Source organism: Gorilla gorilla, chromosome 12 (genome assembly GCF_029281585.2).
Source record: "Gorilla gorilla gorilla isolate KB3781 chromosome 12, NHGRI_mGorGor1-v2.1_pri, whole genome shotgun sequence".
NCBI classification, from domain to species: Eukaryota; Metazoa; Chordata; class Mammalia; order Primates; family Hominidae; genus Gorilla; species Gorilla gorilla.
This window is the reverse complement of record NC_073236.2, coordinates 110,374,539-110,390,364: the sequence shown is the minus strand read 5'-3', so window position 1 is coordinate 110,390,364 and position 15,826 is coordinate 110,374,539. Positions and strand designations below refer to the sequence as shown.

Sequence of the window (15,826 nt, the reverse complement as noted above, 5' to 3'; positions counted from 1 at the left end):
CAGGTGAACATCCAACAGATTGCCGATTAGAATTTCATGCAGTCACAGAGAAATTTTAGTCCTAAGACAGAGAAACAAAATCATGGAGGGAATCTTTAGGAAACAGTTGGACAGAATGTAATTGGAATTCATCTTAGATTATCTGAAAAGATAAAACACTCAACAGAAGTCAGTGTGGTTAAGTGGTGATGTAAAGACTAGTAAACTAAGGAGAAGGAGGAATTGGGGGAAAATTCCTAAGTAGAAGTCCTGACTGGAAGAACAGGAAATATGCAGGAAATAGCTCAAGAAATTAGAGGAACTAAAAGGCATACACAGACAGGGCAATCACCAAGCATGGGAACCATCTCATTTGCGAGACTAACGTAGGCCAGCATTTGCTCGGCAGTGTAGGATGGTTAGGGCCACAAATGGAGATAACCCAGGCTGAAGACAGTCCTTCGATTGGAGGTTGGGTAGAAGGAAGTGAGTCGTTATGAAGAACAGAGATGGAATTTTGGTCAAGAGCATTATAGATGCATTCTTAAAACCATGTCGCAAGTTTTCAAAGAGTTTCTGGTCCAATTAATTTGGGAATTTGTTCATTTCATAAGCATTTATTGACTGTGAGTCAAGTACTGTGCTAGGCATTGCAGATACAGTGATAAATAATGCCCATCCCTATTCTTGGGGTACCTGGTTGGTGAGGAAGACATGTGAAAGAACAAATGTGGCCCAGTGCTGTGAGAACACTCATAGAGATGTGGAACAGGCAGCAAATGGTGGTGCAATCAGCTCTGCTCACAGAAGGTCTGGGGTCTCAAGAAAGGCTTTGTGGAAAAGGAGCTAGGAGATTCCTTCTTGGAGGAGAAGACCTATTGTTCTTGATGGTCGGGAAGGTGAGGGAAGGCAAAATGGCTTGAACTGGCTTGCTTCACTGGGGGGCAACTGTGGGTAGTTTCATACAAATGAATCATGGGTCCAGAGAAATGGGGTGAGCCAGGCTCAGGAGGGGTGAGGCTTGATCAGGGGCTTTGAGTGCCATACTAATAAACAGCTCAGACTTGATCATGGGTTTCACAGGGATCCCCTAAAGGATTTGTGGCTGAAGATTAACAGCCTGTGATAGTCACTTGTCAGTTCTCTCATCCGGGTCTTCATTTATTCCAATATGGGGCTTCCTGATGGCCAGGAGAAGTCACTGAGATGATCATTCTAGGACTGCAAGGAATGTTGCACAGAATGAACAGCACAATGAAAAATACCAATTTGACTGTGGGTTCTCCTTCACATTCCTTTTGGTGAATTGAAAGCCTGGATCACACAGTGGGGCTAAGAAAAAAGCAGCATGGCCCACAGGTCTTTCCTTAGACTCCCATTACGTGTGCGTCATTTGAGCTAAGTTGCCCTGTAGGGTGGAGCAAGGTCCCAGATCCTCAGGTAAACCTGGTACCCTCGGGTGAGTGATCTGAAGAAACATCTTCAGCTTCTGGCAATGGTAGGTCTCATGCCCTGGGCTCAGCCTGCTCTCAGTGGCCTCCCCTAGGGACCCTCCCTTTTCTCACCACCACAAGACTTCCCCACTGGCAGGGGGAACACAATCAGTCATTGGAAAGGAGTGGGAACACTCATTCACTGAGCTTACTGATGTAAGATTCTCCCAGGAATAGACATTGCACCAAATCTGTGTGTAGACTTTGTGAAGCCCTTTAAATTCAAAATCCCAAGGCTGCTATGGCTCTTCACTAAGGCTCTGAACCATAAGAGAACGCATTTCTGTAAAAGCGAGGAGTTTAGCCAGGCATATGTGTGTCGTTCCCTAAATAAAACAAAGAGGATAAGGCAAACTTAGAAACAGGCCAAGTAACGAGAAAGAAGGAGGTTTGCTTTGAGGCTGGGCATGAATGCAGAGGGGAACCGGGCTACTAAGTGGGTCATGGTGTTTCCTCACTCTTTGGCCATCAGCTCCAGTTGCCTGGACAGTTTCCTTATGGCTCAAAGAGCTGGCAATTCCATCACCCGATTCCATCTCCTCAATGCAGACTTGGTTTTTGGTGAAGGCAACTGGGTTGGAATGGAGCTTCAGAAGACAGGAGAGCTGAGGCCAGCCTTTCTGGATAGACTCTCTATGACCTTCGGCAGTGCCAGACATAAGTCTCAGGACTGCCTGCTCTCTAAAACAGGCTTCTTCTGTGCATCAAAGCCTTATAACTTTGCCATTTATTGTGGACAGGAAGGATTGTATGCACACCATAGAAAAATGCAGCTGGGATTTATAAACAATAAATAATGGTTAATAATGATAAATAAATAAGACTGCATCCTTAATTATCAGCTGGTAATAGGGTAGTTACCATCCATAGAGTGGTGATTGGGAGCAGGGACAGTGGAGCTGGATTAGCTGGGCTCAGATCCAGTCTACTCCTTACAAGCTGTGCAACTCTAGGCAGGTTACTTAACCTCACTGAGCCTCAGCTTCCCCACTGTAAAAGTGGTAGTGCTAGGGCCTCCCTCACCAAGTGGTGGTACACATAATATTAGATGAGCTGACATATGCAAAGCACTTAGAACAATGCTGACACCAGAGAGTACACATCAAGTGATTCTTCCTCTTTCTCTTCCTCATTATCATACAAATTACGGGGAATGAAGGAAGAGACGTGAATTCCTATCTGGGATGCCAGGTCCTGTCCCGTCCCCAGCCAGCAGCCTCATTCTCTTCCTGTCTTTCATGTGTTGGCACTTATGAGTCAACAGGGAGAGGACCCTGGGTCCCTGTTGACTGTAGGGAGAGACAAGCTGGTAACTGAATGGTCACAAGGCTACATGGTCAATGCTATTTGAGAAACTCTAAAAGGGCTTCTCAGAGGAGGGGACATTGCATGTGTAGGGGTTTTTGTAGTGGAAAAGGGGTTAAGGGCAGTCCACAAAGAACCCCCACCCCATCTCCACGGCTACTCTTCTTGCAAAGTGGGGACTGAAGGGACAACAGGCCATTCCTGGAGTCCTGGCTCATCCACTGAAACCCACTTGTGCTGGGGTAAAAAATAGTTGCATGCACAGATTGTCCATATAGGTACTTCGAGTTTTCGTTAGGGAAGAAGATACTACCAGAGAGAAAGTGAAAGCGAGGGGAGAGCCTGCACTCAGAGGGAGGTCTTCTGGGCATTTGCAGCAGGACATTTGCTACAAGAAGAGGTAGTGGTGATTGTGGGGCTTAGGGATGAGGCCTTGCTGTCTGAGGACTGCTTTTGTGGAGAGGGATGGGTTTTCTTGCTACATAAGCCAGTGGCCACAAACACATGAAAGTGAGCACTCAGAGAGCCAGGATAAGGAACCCCGGGCAGGAGGGGGAGGAAGAAACCAAGAGAATCACGTGGCCACAGCTCATCATCTGTGTCCTCAGGCGGTCCTTTGCACACGTGCACTCTGTGTGTGGAATGTCTTCCTCTCATCATCCACCTGACACCCCTTGCCCCTGCAGAGCCAGCTCAAGTGTCCTTCTCAGGGCTAGCTTGCCTGACAGCCACAAGCATTCCCATAGCACCCAATGCACAGCACCCATTACACCCCTTTCCTTATGGCCTCATAACTGTGTCTGTCATCCAACTCCAAACCTTGTTCTGAGCCCCTTGAAGGCTGAATGAGCTTCCAGAGTCCAACCAGTGCCTGGGACTGAGCATGACTCATAGACATTTGCTGACAGAATGCATACATGAACTATGAGTGAATTTCTTGACACCAGTGTTCTATCACTAAAATTCTGGCACCTATTTTTACCATCTCCCTCCCCACTGGGAAACAGTGAGGCTCAGTAAACACTTCTGAGATGAGAAGTGTCTGTTTCTATGCATTTTGACTTCTCTTTGTATACAATATATATTTATCATTATGGGATTGGCCAAGATGCCATTCTGACAAGCACGGGGTTACAGGTATTCACAGTTCTCTCATCGTCCTGGTGTTCAATCCATCAAACATCCAGGGCAGAGTGAGAAAGCAAAAGCAGCAGCTCAAAAGAGCCTCACTACAAGCCTTCAGCTGTCAAATCTCGAAGGTCAGAACTGGCAGAAGCTGATGGTCTTTTTTTTTTTTGATGCCCATCAATGAAAGCAATCGTGAGTAAAACTTGTACCTGCCAGGAAAGGAATTGTCCTTTGTACTTCATGGCAACCTTCACAGTTGAGGTGCATTTTGACAGCTGCTTCCTGAGCCCCAGGGAGGGTTGCACATTTATTCCTGGGTGTGGGTGGAGGGCAGGGAGAAAATACTTTTCATCTTTCCATCGATTGGAGACTCTTCTGTGATCTTGAACGGGGCTTTAATTTTTAGACCCAGAGCTTAGGCTTGAGAAGAGGTGCATCCTAGAACTAGCTTCAATTGATATGTTATCCATCCACCTAATATAGAACCCCTACTATGTGCTAGGCAGTGTGCCAGACATTGCTAGCATAAAAAGGTGTGCAACCCAAAGTCTCCATCTTCAAGACTTGTGGGCCAGAATTAGATGACCAAATTTCAGAGGAGTCCTCCTGAGAAGAGCTTTCCCTGACTGGATAAGAACAGCTCTTAGTTTCCTCGGAGCCAGGCGTGACACCAAGGTTCAACTGCAAGGCTTTCTTGGGAAAACAACACGAGAAAAGAAATGGACCCAGAAGATCTGTTTCCCTGTGTTACCCATGACTATAAGCAAATTAGGGAAGCTCTCTGAGATTCGGTTTACTCTTCTATAAAGGAGGTGAATAATATGAATGGTACAGATCATAGTAAAGGTGAAATGAGTTGATAGAGGTTGACTCACTTGGCAAACTGAACATGCACTGTACAGATATTTACCATGAATATTAACAACATAGTATCTGTTTCATGAGAACAAAAAGGAGGGCTGTGGCTCTGTTGTTAACCTGGGACCTAGATGAGAGTCAATATGTGAAGTACAAAGAGAATGGATGGATGGGTGGATGGATGGATCAATGGATGATAGATGGATTAATGGATGAATGGATTGATGGATGGATGGATGGATGGATGAATGAATGGTAGATGGATGAGTGGATGGATGGACGGATGGATGAATGGATGGATGGATGGGTAGATGGATGGATGGATAGGTGGGTGGATGGGATGGATGGATGGATAATGGATAGATGGTTGGTGGATGAATGGATGGATGGTTAGTTAAATGGAAGAATGGGATGGAGCTTCCTTCTGGCTTTAAGAGGTTTGGCTTCTCTAGTCCATCTGTATTCTTCTCATTCCCCTGTGGCTTTGGAAGCCATAGTCCTTCTAGAGACAGAATAACAGATGTGTCAAGAGTATATCCACCTGTGGAGACCAGTGACATTCATGACCTTGGATACCCTCCAGCTACCTCAGCTCAGGGACTGTGTAGGCAGGATTAGGCCAGGGGTGGAAACCTTGCCACTAGCCTGTCCACCCATAAGTGGGAGAAAAATGGCTCTCCACCTTAAACACAAGTCCGTCCCAAGTCTTTAAGCTTTCTTTTTTACTTTTCTTCTTAGTGCTTAGTAAACGGTTATATAAAGCTACCCGCTTATGTGATCAACCAATTCAAGCTGAGATGTTAGAGCCATGATTCTTAATTTTTGGTGCACACTCAGAATCCCTGCAGAGCTTTCTAAACATACATATGCTCACGGCCCACTCCAAGACGAGTAAAATCAGAATAGCTCAAGATGAGACTTGGGCCGGGTGCGGTGGCTCATGCCTGTAATCCCAGCACTTTGGGAGGCTGAGGTGGGTGGATCACAAGGTCAGGAGTTTGAGACCAGCCTGGCCAAGATGGTAAAACCCCGTCTCTACTAAAAATACAAAAATTAGCCAGGTGTGGTGGTGGGGCCTGTAATCCCAGCTACTCAGGAGGCTGAGGCAGGAAAATCACTTGAACCCAGGAGACGGAGGTTGGCAGTGAGCTGAGATCACGCCACTACACTCTAGCCTCGGTGACAAGAGCAAGACTCCATCTCAAAAAAAAAAAAAAAAAAAAAAAAAAGATGAGACTCAATTATATGAAGTTTGTAAAATGTGTAGTTCTCACTTGTACTACTAAAGCATGAGACCTACTATGTTAATCGCTGAAGGTCCAGTTCCTCTTAAGAGGACTAGCATTTTAGTAGTTGGGGAGGAATATGGTAAATCCAGGTATACTCAATGGGACTGGTACTTTGGGATCCATCTTGGAGAACACAAGTGGTTACTCTGAGAAGGAGGGGTTTAAGTGAAATCTGTAACCCTGGCTCTCTTCCTACCCACTCTCCCATGACCCTGAGCAGCCTGAGAGGAGAGTGTCCCTTAGACAGACAGCCTGGGAGGCAGGGGGTTAGGCACTATCAGCACCTGCTCTGCTTGTTGATCTAATTTAAACCCACGACAACCCCGTGAGTGGCACAATTACTACCATTTGACAAAGATGAGGCTTGTAGAGATTCTGAGACTTGTCCAAGCTCATATTGTGTGTGAAGAATTTCCTCCAAGAATACTTAGAGCTCAAGTCTCCTGCCCACTGTGTGCTCAGAGAATTTCGAGCTACGTGATTGCTCCTGTAACAAGGTGTCTGAGAAATATCCCCCTGACAAGCCTGGGTGTGAGTTTTAAGGCTTTTAAAAATTATCTTTAGAGCCTTTGAATGGCTCTCTCTTTTTAGTGTAAATCACCTAGACATTAAAGGCCTTATTGTATATTTATTAGTGTGTTATTCAGACCATGGGGGAAAAGAGAGAAGCTGACTCTATGAATGACTTTGAAAGTGAGAAAAAGCTGGGCCTGAAATTAAATCATAGTGACACTGCCACTTGAGGGCATCAGTTTCAATAAATGATCACCTTTTTTATTTCTGATCTCATTTATCATGCAGGCAAGATTCAAAGAGAACTTTTGACCATGGAGGCTGAATGGCACAGGCTCTGATTTCCCCAGCTGTCAAGACTTGCCACATTGCCCTGGGCTGACTGAAGTTCAACCCAGAGCAGCCTGGGAAAAGCAATCAGGTCCCTTTACAGAAGCAAATACCTGGTGGCGTCTTTCCACAGGTTCCCTGCCCTGAGACCATCTCTTGCTCGGCCTGTCTACTGACAGGAACAGCCAGGGTTCTGTGCATTAGTGGTGAAGGTATCAGTGGGCCAGTAGGGAGGTTCCTCTTTGTCCAGGGAGCAGGAGTCTGGGGTAGGGAGAATTACTTCCTGCTGCCCTAGTCCTGGATGGCATCTGAGGATAGGTTGCTGGCATTGCCAGGACAGAAGAGGGGAGCAGAGGGCAGCCAGAGCCTCCACTTTAGAAGGTAAGAAGCTATGGCTGGGCAATGCTGTGGTTGTCCATAATCATGCTGCAAATTAGCGGTGGAATCAGGATTGAAACCATACCTCCTGATGGCCACAAATCAATTTCTTTTTGAGTTAAATTACCTTGGCACATTTCCTATTAGGATTGTTACTGGTTTTAAAGCTGGGATCTTTGGTCAGAACTGACTGCCTTAAGTAAGCGCAGTAGCTGTGTGGGTACCCAGCATGAATGCAAATTTTTCTTCACTTGGGGAGGGTGGCTGCAGATTTTAATCTAAAGGCAGTGAGTTTGAGGGTTTCCTGATGCAGCTGGGCAGCTGGGAAACAGACCTGTCCAGGGTGCCACTGTGGAGATGAGTCCTGGCTTTGCCACGAGCAGGCAGTTTTATTTGTTAGTTTGTTTTTTTGAGACAGGGTCTTGCTCTGTCACCCAGGCTGGAGTGCAGTGGCATGATCACAGTTTATTGCAGCCTCAACCTCTTGGGCTCAAGCAAGCCTCCTGCCTCAGCCTCATAAATAGCTGGGATTACAGGCATGTACCACCATGCCTGGCTAACTAAAAATATATTTTTTTTGTAGAGGTTGGGGGTCTCGCTATGTTGCCCAGGCTGGTCTTGAACTCCTGGCCCCAAGTGATCCTCCAGCCTTGGTCTCCCAAAGTGCTGTGATTACAGGTGTGAGCCATTGTGCCGGGTCTGAGCCTGCAGTTTGACCTTCATCACGTCACATTACATGACATCACCCGCCTGGGCTTCATGTTCCCCATCAGGAAACCAACATGGAAAGGGGAGGAGGTTAGACTCAAGTATCTTCCGGGTCTAGGGGGTTGAGGTCCTGCAGAAAGGCAAGGCTTTGTGCTGAGCATTTCAATTCACCATCACCCTCTGGACTGAGGCTTATTTGTGCTTTAAAATGCCCTGACAGCTTATCTTGGCTCAAGCCTGAGTTTCCCCAACGACTTTCGGTTTAAAATATCTTTTCAAGTATTAGTAATCCAAATGATTGGCAACTTCTATCCCCTCGGGGCCCAATTCTTCCCTCCACACACTGTGTAGTTCTGGTCATACATAATAAAGTCCCCAGATACCCACTGCTGTGGGAGAAAGTCACGTGCTTCCAGAGGAAACAAGACTCAAGGTGGCCTTCTGGGTAGGAGCCCTGGAGAGTGTCTCCTATAGCCCTACATGCCACCCACCATCAAGCTTGCATTCTTGCATCTAGGAGAGGACCAATTTTACACAGACAATTGCTGCTGGATTGATCTTCTAAGACACATCAGAATGGCAGTGTGGTGCAGTGGGTGGCTCCCTAGCCGGCTGCTTCTGCTGGATCTGCCACTAGCGATCTTAGCTCAGCCTCTTAATAATACAAGCCTCAATTTTAAAACATTCACACAAGCACGTGCTGTTGCTATTCTGCTTGTGTCTTCCTTACTGGACTAGATGTTCCTTGAAAGCTGTGACCTTGTTGTCTTCGGCTGTGTCGTCTTTGGCACCTGCTACACAAGAGGCACTCAATCCATGATGGTGAGATGAATGTTTGAACCCAAAAGGACCTAGCACTTATTAGTGCCAACAACAGCCAGGCACTGTGTGAGCCATTTTCCATATGCCATTTCACAGCTCACCATTTTACATAAGTATTATCATATTCATTCAGTTCATGGGGACTTTATGGCCACTAATTTCTAGCTAAGATGTCCTATGCCTATGTGACTCTGTGACCAGCCGGGCCTAGGCTGTTTGATAGCCCCTATTTCTCTGCTTCCTTGCTTCTCTGGTCATTCTGGCCATGCAGATGAGCAGGCTGGGCACTCATCTGTCTGCCCCCTGCGAGACTCTGGCCAAAGCCCGGCAGCCTTGGCCAACGTGGCCACTCATGCTCTGTGATTCATTAGACCTCATATACTCCGCTGCTTTCCAGGCAACCAGGAAGGCAGCAGCTGCTGTGCTTCTCCAACTGCCTTTCCCCTGCCTTCTGCCTCCGGGTGCTTCCAACCAGTCTGCTGCTCCTGCCCCACCCGTGCACGACAGCCGGCACCGCCTGCTCACGACACAGTGGTTTCCGGGGAACTTGGTGGCGTCTGACTTGTCATTCCTCAGCCCACTCCTCTGAGTCAGGCTCTCCCCAGCCGACTTTATTATTACAACTTCCTCCCTCGTTACTACAAACACGGAATGTTGTTTTCCAAATAGTGGTCCCCAAACCACCGTCTCCTGTTATGAGAGGAAGCCAGCCCCATTCGTAATCATCACATTCAACATCACCAGGATATCACTGTGTCCCCCTCGCTGCTCTGAGCACTATGCTAGTGAGGTCATCTCTGACATTAAACAGAGCAAGCTTTCGGCAAGGCAAACTGCTGAGTATTGCAGATCCAAAGATTCTTGAGACTAGCAGCGACCCCATAATCAGAGAGCAGGCAAATCTCCATCGTTTGTGATCCCAGACTCTGAACAGTGCAAAGCTGGGCAAGTTTTGATTTGCTGGGCAAATGCCCTGTTCCTTGCAGCTGGCCAAGGCACCCACGAGAGTAGCTCTGCGCTGCAGTGGATGGTCCATTGATTGTCCTTTCTGCTGCCACCTTCTACCCTCACCACACAGATCTCATGGGAGGTGAGGAGGCTGGTCCAGGCATCTTTAAATCTGGAATCACTCCAGCTCATCACTAAACTCTGCCCCAGACAAAGCCATCAAGTCACTGAATTTGCCTCAGCTCAGTCCCAATTCCTCTCTCCTGCTCAACTCACACCCTCCAGAGGACAGAGCAGCTCCTCTGGTGATGGAGGCATTGCCTTGGGAAGAGGATAAGTTGGGTGGCCAGGTGGACATTGAGGCAGGTGGCCATGGCATCATGTGGAGGGAAGGCTGCCCCTGAAGGCACTGACATGGCAAGTCCCAGGGCTCATTTGTCTTGAAGGATCAAATAATGAAAATAATCGCTTTTTTTTTTGCAAGATTCTTTCATATTTCCCTTTCTCTTTCCCAACTCTACCCTTTCTCCCTAAGAGGCTTTAGGTCTCCTGGAAAGAGTCCAATTTGGACCACATCACTTCCTATTTCCTCTCTCTGCCTCAGTTTTCTCCTCTTTTAAATGAGAATTGACTTTCTATATGAGCATAGAAAGGTACAGAGGGAAAAACTATTTGCAAGGCCCTATGGCCAGTCATACCCGAGGAGTTATTTTCCTGACTATGCTGCACAGCGAAACAGGCCAGGCCACACAAGAAGTGCTGAAAGCCCTCTGGCACCTTTTCTCACACTCATGGGTATTCTCAGATTCCAACTCCACCTCTCCCAGCCACATCAGTGAATCCTCCCACCCACCACCAGCACCACAATGGACTGATGCCTGAGGGCTCAGCAGCCTCAAGTAGCACTCCCTGGTCTCTGCCAGGCCTGGTAGGGAAGGAAGGAATGTTGAGAGTGATAAGTCAGAATATGCAGCTCTCGGAATATGAGGCTGGGCAAATACCTATAGGATGGCACATAGCCCTGCCCTCAGATAAGAAGCCTTCCCATCCAGGCTTCTTATTGGAAAGAGAAGCCGTGCTGGAGGGAGGCTTGGTGCCAGAAGACAGCTGGTCCCAAACAAGGTGCAGCCCAGACACCTGCTATGCCACATTGATATCTGGTGAATAGAGCAAGAGTCCTCGGTAGCTGGGACCTTCTCAGCCAGCCCAGAGAGGCATTTCAGAGGCAAGAAGATGGATATGAGTTTAGGAATGGGGAGAGCATTCTTTTTGATGTCAAGATTTCATTCCTGATGAGACTGCAGCAGCTTGTAGTCCTTCTAAGTGCAACTAAATACAGATGGGTTAATGGTGGGGAGTGGGGAGAAGACTTTCAAGAAATTACGAAGGAGGCCATTCAGCCTTATTGCCAAAGCAACAGGCAGGATCTCTCCCCTGCACACCATGGGGACGGAGAATGGGTAACAGTCATCGTTCAGGTGGGACCCTTCTGAAAAGGTATTCTTTTAGAAGGAAGCCAAGTCTAAGCATAGCTAGACAGTTGGGCTTTTTCTCCTGTAAACAAGTCACAAAGAAGGATCCTTGTTGCTAAAGTAATCAGATCTGGGGTCCCTCAACGCTGAGGTCATAGGATGGTATTTATACTTATGGAGTGGAAAAACAAAAGCCAGGCACGGAAGTGCCCTAGTTTAAGTTTGCTTTCCAATGTCACTACCGCAGAGGCCTGATGGATCACTGAGTAAGCAAGTATCTCCAGAAAGCTTAGAGGATTCCACTGTCATATGTCTCGGTGGTTGTAGCACAAAGCTCTGTTCCAATCTCTACTGAATTACACTGGTGTAGTATCCATGACTAATCCTGCTCTGGGGTACCAAACTCCCATAGAACCCGCTTAGATGGCCAAAATACTTTGTCCTTTCCCTTCCTGCCCAACTTCTGCTGGTAAAACCCAGTTTCTACCATATTAAATTACTTTCATTCTGGCCTTTTAACATTTCTTTGGCTGTTTTCTTCTTGGCTGTATCTGAGCTTTGGGAAATGAATATCTTTAACACCCACCCATGAAATCCCCACTCTGGCAGCTGGTCCTCTGGCCTCTGGAAGGGCCACTAGCCAGGGAAGTCAGAGGGACCCACAAATCAGTACCCAAGACACTACCTAAGGGATATTAGTAGTAATTGCTCAACCTGGACCTACCGATTAAAGGACAATCACGAGTTTGCAAGTAGATGTCACAGACTCTGGAAATGTGTAACCAAAAGCCAAATCACCTGGTATAAAATCAATTTTCGACATGGAGAAGTACTTACCCATGCTTCCCTGGAGTGGGCATCAGGAGGATCTCTCTTGCAGCCTCGTTGTGGGGCAGCAGCTGGGCGATATACCTTCCAGAGGGCTGCAGGTGCCTGTGCACCGAGACGGCCAGTGTGCAGTGCTCACTGCTGCTCCTCATCCACGGACTCAGGATGGTGTGCTTGGAGTCAGCTGAGGTGTTGAGAAGGAGAAAGGAGCCTGGAAAGAGACAGGGAAAACGAATCTGCAGATGTGTTCAGGTAAGACCAGCAGTAGCTCTGTGGCAAGACTTAGAGACAAATGGCATCAAAATCAGAGATACTGGAGGCCATTATCTCCTTCTCTGCATGCACCCAGCCTTCTTCCTCCGTTCTTAGATTTTCTTTGTAAATAGTATAGCCTGATGCAGGTGGACAGTGGCTGGAGACATAGGCCTTATAATCAGGCAGACCAAGGTTTGAACCTTAGCTCCCCTACTTCCTACCTCTGTGTCCTAGAGCCTTCGATTTTTCATCTGCAAAACAGGAATAAAAACATCTATTTCAAAAGACTCTTGTTCCTTCCCTTACTAGTTGAATGATCTTGGGAAAAGCATTAACTTTCTTAGGTTTCAGTTTCCTCCCTTGTAAAATGGGGTGAGAGGGTTGGCTGAACTCAATAATCTCTTAATGTTCATTTCAGCTCTTGAGCCTATGAGTCATGTGAACTTGCAACTGGTCTCCACAGAAAAAGCCCTACAAATCTCCCCTGGTGTTGTGCCCGTGCAGAGTTTCCCTCTGGAGCAAGCCAATCTTGATTCCAGTAGCACAGGCCAAATGACCTGCGAGAAACCTACATTCATGGGGATTACTGTCAGTGTAAAAGCACACCACCATTATATTGTTCCAGGCATTCCTTCTGATACATTAATTTTACCTGCTCACTTCTGCATTGAAGTTTTGGGCCATTAGATGCTGCTCCTTTTGCAGTAGAAATCTATTTCAACAAGATCCCTGACTTCCACAGTGGGAAGCAGCTAATGAGTACTCAGTCTTCTTAAACTACTCCTGGCACTTCCGAGGTCTCCTTCTGCAGATAACCCAGTTTCCCAAATAGGCAAATAAACTAGCAGCCTGCAATAAACAATGGTGCAGATAAAAGAGGGGGATTCCTACCAAGGCAAAGCATTATTCAAAAGGAAGGTGTTGTTCCAGGAATTGGAGGTTTCCAACTTTCTTAAAGTAAGTAAAAGCGACTTCTGGTTAAAATCAGGATGAAGCACAAGACTGTGTCTGAGCTGGATCGAGAACGTGAACCCTCTGTACTTGTTGGGAAGCCTCAGCATGGCATATGAGAAAAGTGATCTACAACTGTTGTAAATAATCTACATTATGACAGTATTTTGCAGCAGAGGAAATGTTCTTGTCATGGGCACAGAGGAAAAGAAAAGGGATTAGAACCAAAGACAAAGAATTGGGAAGATCATCTAATTCAGTCCTCTTGCTTTCCTAGGGAAGCAGACTGGAGATCCAGATAGGGAAATGACTTGTCCAAAGTCTTAGTTTGAAAGTTAAGACCATACTCCAGATTTCTGGACTCCTAAGCAGTACTCTTCTCCTTGTTTCTTTTTCACTGGCCCACTGTGTACTTCAGCCTAAAACATGGCCAAGGTAACTTGTGGCCAGGATGTATAGCTTTGGAAGTCAGAGGGGCAGGAAGGGGAATGAGGGACACATGGACACCAGACCAAATCCAGTTATTCGGTCCCTTCCTTACTCCTTTCTGCCCTCAGATTCCATTTAATGGATGCCTATTTTGAGCAAACATCCAAGCACTGGCTTTGCCCTGAGGACACAGATGTGACAGACACAGTTGTGGCCTTCAAGGAACTCCAGGTCTGGCAGGGGTGCACAGATGTCTGCAAGAACTATCAGCACAAGTAGAGGTCATAAAGTCAGACACACATCCAGGCAAAACATGTTGGGAGCCTTCAGGAAGGAGGAGACAGGAGGTCCAGGTGGGAAGATCCGTAAAGAGGAAGACCCTTGAGCCAGGTCTTACAGGGAGAGAAAAATAAAGATACTGGCAGAATGGACTGTGCAGAAGTTGAATGGAAGAGGAGTCAGGACAAAGGTAGATGATGTTTGGCTGCAGAGTAGGACACTGGAGAGAAGACTGAGAAATAAGGAGGGCCAGGGTGATAGGAGGTGTAACCAGACCACAGAGCATTGCTTCTTGGCTGAAGATTTCCAGCTTCATTTTGTGGATAATAGAGCCAGATATTTTGAGCAGGAGAGTGGCACCATCAGAGTGGTGCTGCAGGAGAACTGATCTGTTATGGTGGGGGCAAGAGGGAATTAATATTGACCCAACCTCATCTTGCACCACAAGTCCACACAAGGGCAAGAATGTGACTAAATGCAAATTCGAAGTGTTTGCTATATTACTGTTGTAAGCAAAGGCAATGTGTTGAGGGTGGATGACTGGGGTTTCCAGTACTAGGGTAGTGTGTATCTGTGCAGAGCATGTGAGGACCCTGGAAGTATCTCTGGGGACAGAGTCTTGCTCCAGACTCTTTGGGGGTATGGCCTGGGGTTAGGATGAAGACAGTCCCATGTCCGATAATAATTTACACATAAGGGAGCAGCAGCAACTGTGTCCTGGTCTGAGACCATTCTCTGATGTTCTCAAGTTGGCAGAATGTTGAGTAGAAACCAGAAGTTTTTTGAGCTACTGAAGGGAAGAATGGGGGCAAAATAAAGAAAGTATCTCCATTCTTCTCAGGAAGATTACTGCTATGCACATGTGCACATGCATGAGAAGCTCAAAAATCCAGCTGAAGGTGTTGTGGTATTGGACTAGGGGCTCTTTCTGTGTCACTGCTCCTCTCCACCCTTGGGTGTGGCCATGCATGTAAATTCTGTCCCCGAAATTTGGCACCTCAATAATGGAACTCTTTCAAAGCTGACTGGAAGATAGATTATTTTTCCAGTTCTAATATGTGAGATGATGTTTATATGAATCTTATTTTCTGCAACTGGACTGTCAATAAGCGACTGAGCTTAAAGTATTTTCACTCTCAATGGAACTCTATAGTTGAGAGCTATCTCTTCATCAGCAGCTTTCCTCTACCAAAAATAAGGGAAAAAATACATTTCATAAGCTCCTTGGGATATTGTCAGTATAAATCTTTTAAAGTCAGTAAGAATTTATCTCTCCTCTCTCTCTCTTTTTGGTTTCTATTTATTTTGCTCAGGATAGCTTGGGGCTAGGCAAAGTCTCCTGGGGTCCTTTCTAATTAAGAAGGATGGTCTAGCAGCACACAGACCTTCACCCAGTGTGGCCATGGGGGTGTGGAGAGGCAGATCAAAGAGCTCTGCTCATACAGCGCCACAACCATGTTTCTTTTATTATGCATCGTGTTGATATGTTTAATGATTAAACATGAAATGATTTTTATTTTTACCTCTGGTCACCAGTGTAGGAATGTGCTGCTCTCATCTAAACCAGCAGGGCTCACATTATGGGCCAAAACCCAAGGGTCATGAACTTAGAGGTCAAACTCTTTTATATCTGTTCAGTTATTGACCTTAGACAAATTATTTAAACACTTTAAATATTAATTTGCTCAAATTTAATATGGGCAGAGCCTACCTCATATGGCTGTTGTGAAGATTAAATTAAGTAACATGAATCAAGTAGGCAGTACTGTGCCTGCTCAAGGTAGGTATGTAATAAAAATCAGTTCCCTGTGTTGACAGGTGTCTTAGTCTGGAACTCCTTTGATCTAGGACTAAACCTGGA

General features: G+C 46.4%; 1 protein-coding gene across 1 annotated transcript in view; it reads right to left on the bottom strand.

Annotated features, from left to right (window-relative positions):
- The window catches only part of ALK (ALK receptor tyrosine kinase), a 738,088-nt gene that overhangs the window by 332,008 nt on the left and 390,254 nt on the right, over positions 1 to 15,826 (bottom strand). The window contains exon 4 of the mRNA XM_019021235.4: positions 12,061 to 12,262. Coding sequence (XP_018876780.4) covers positions 12,061 to 12,262 — 202 coding nt within the window. The remainder of the gene's footprint in view (positions 1 to 12,060; positions 12,263 to 15,826) is intronic.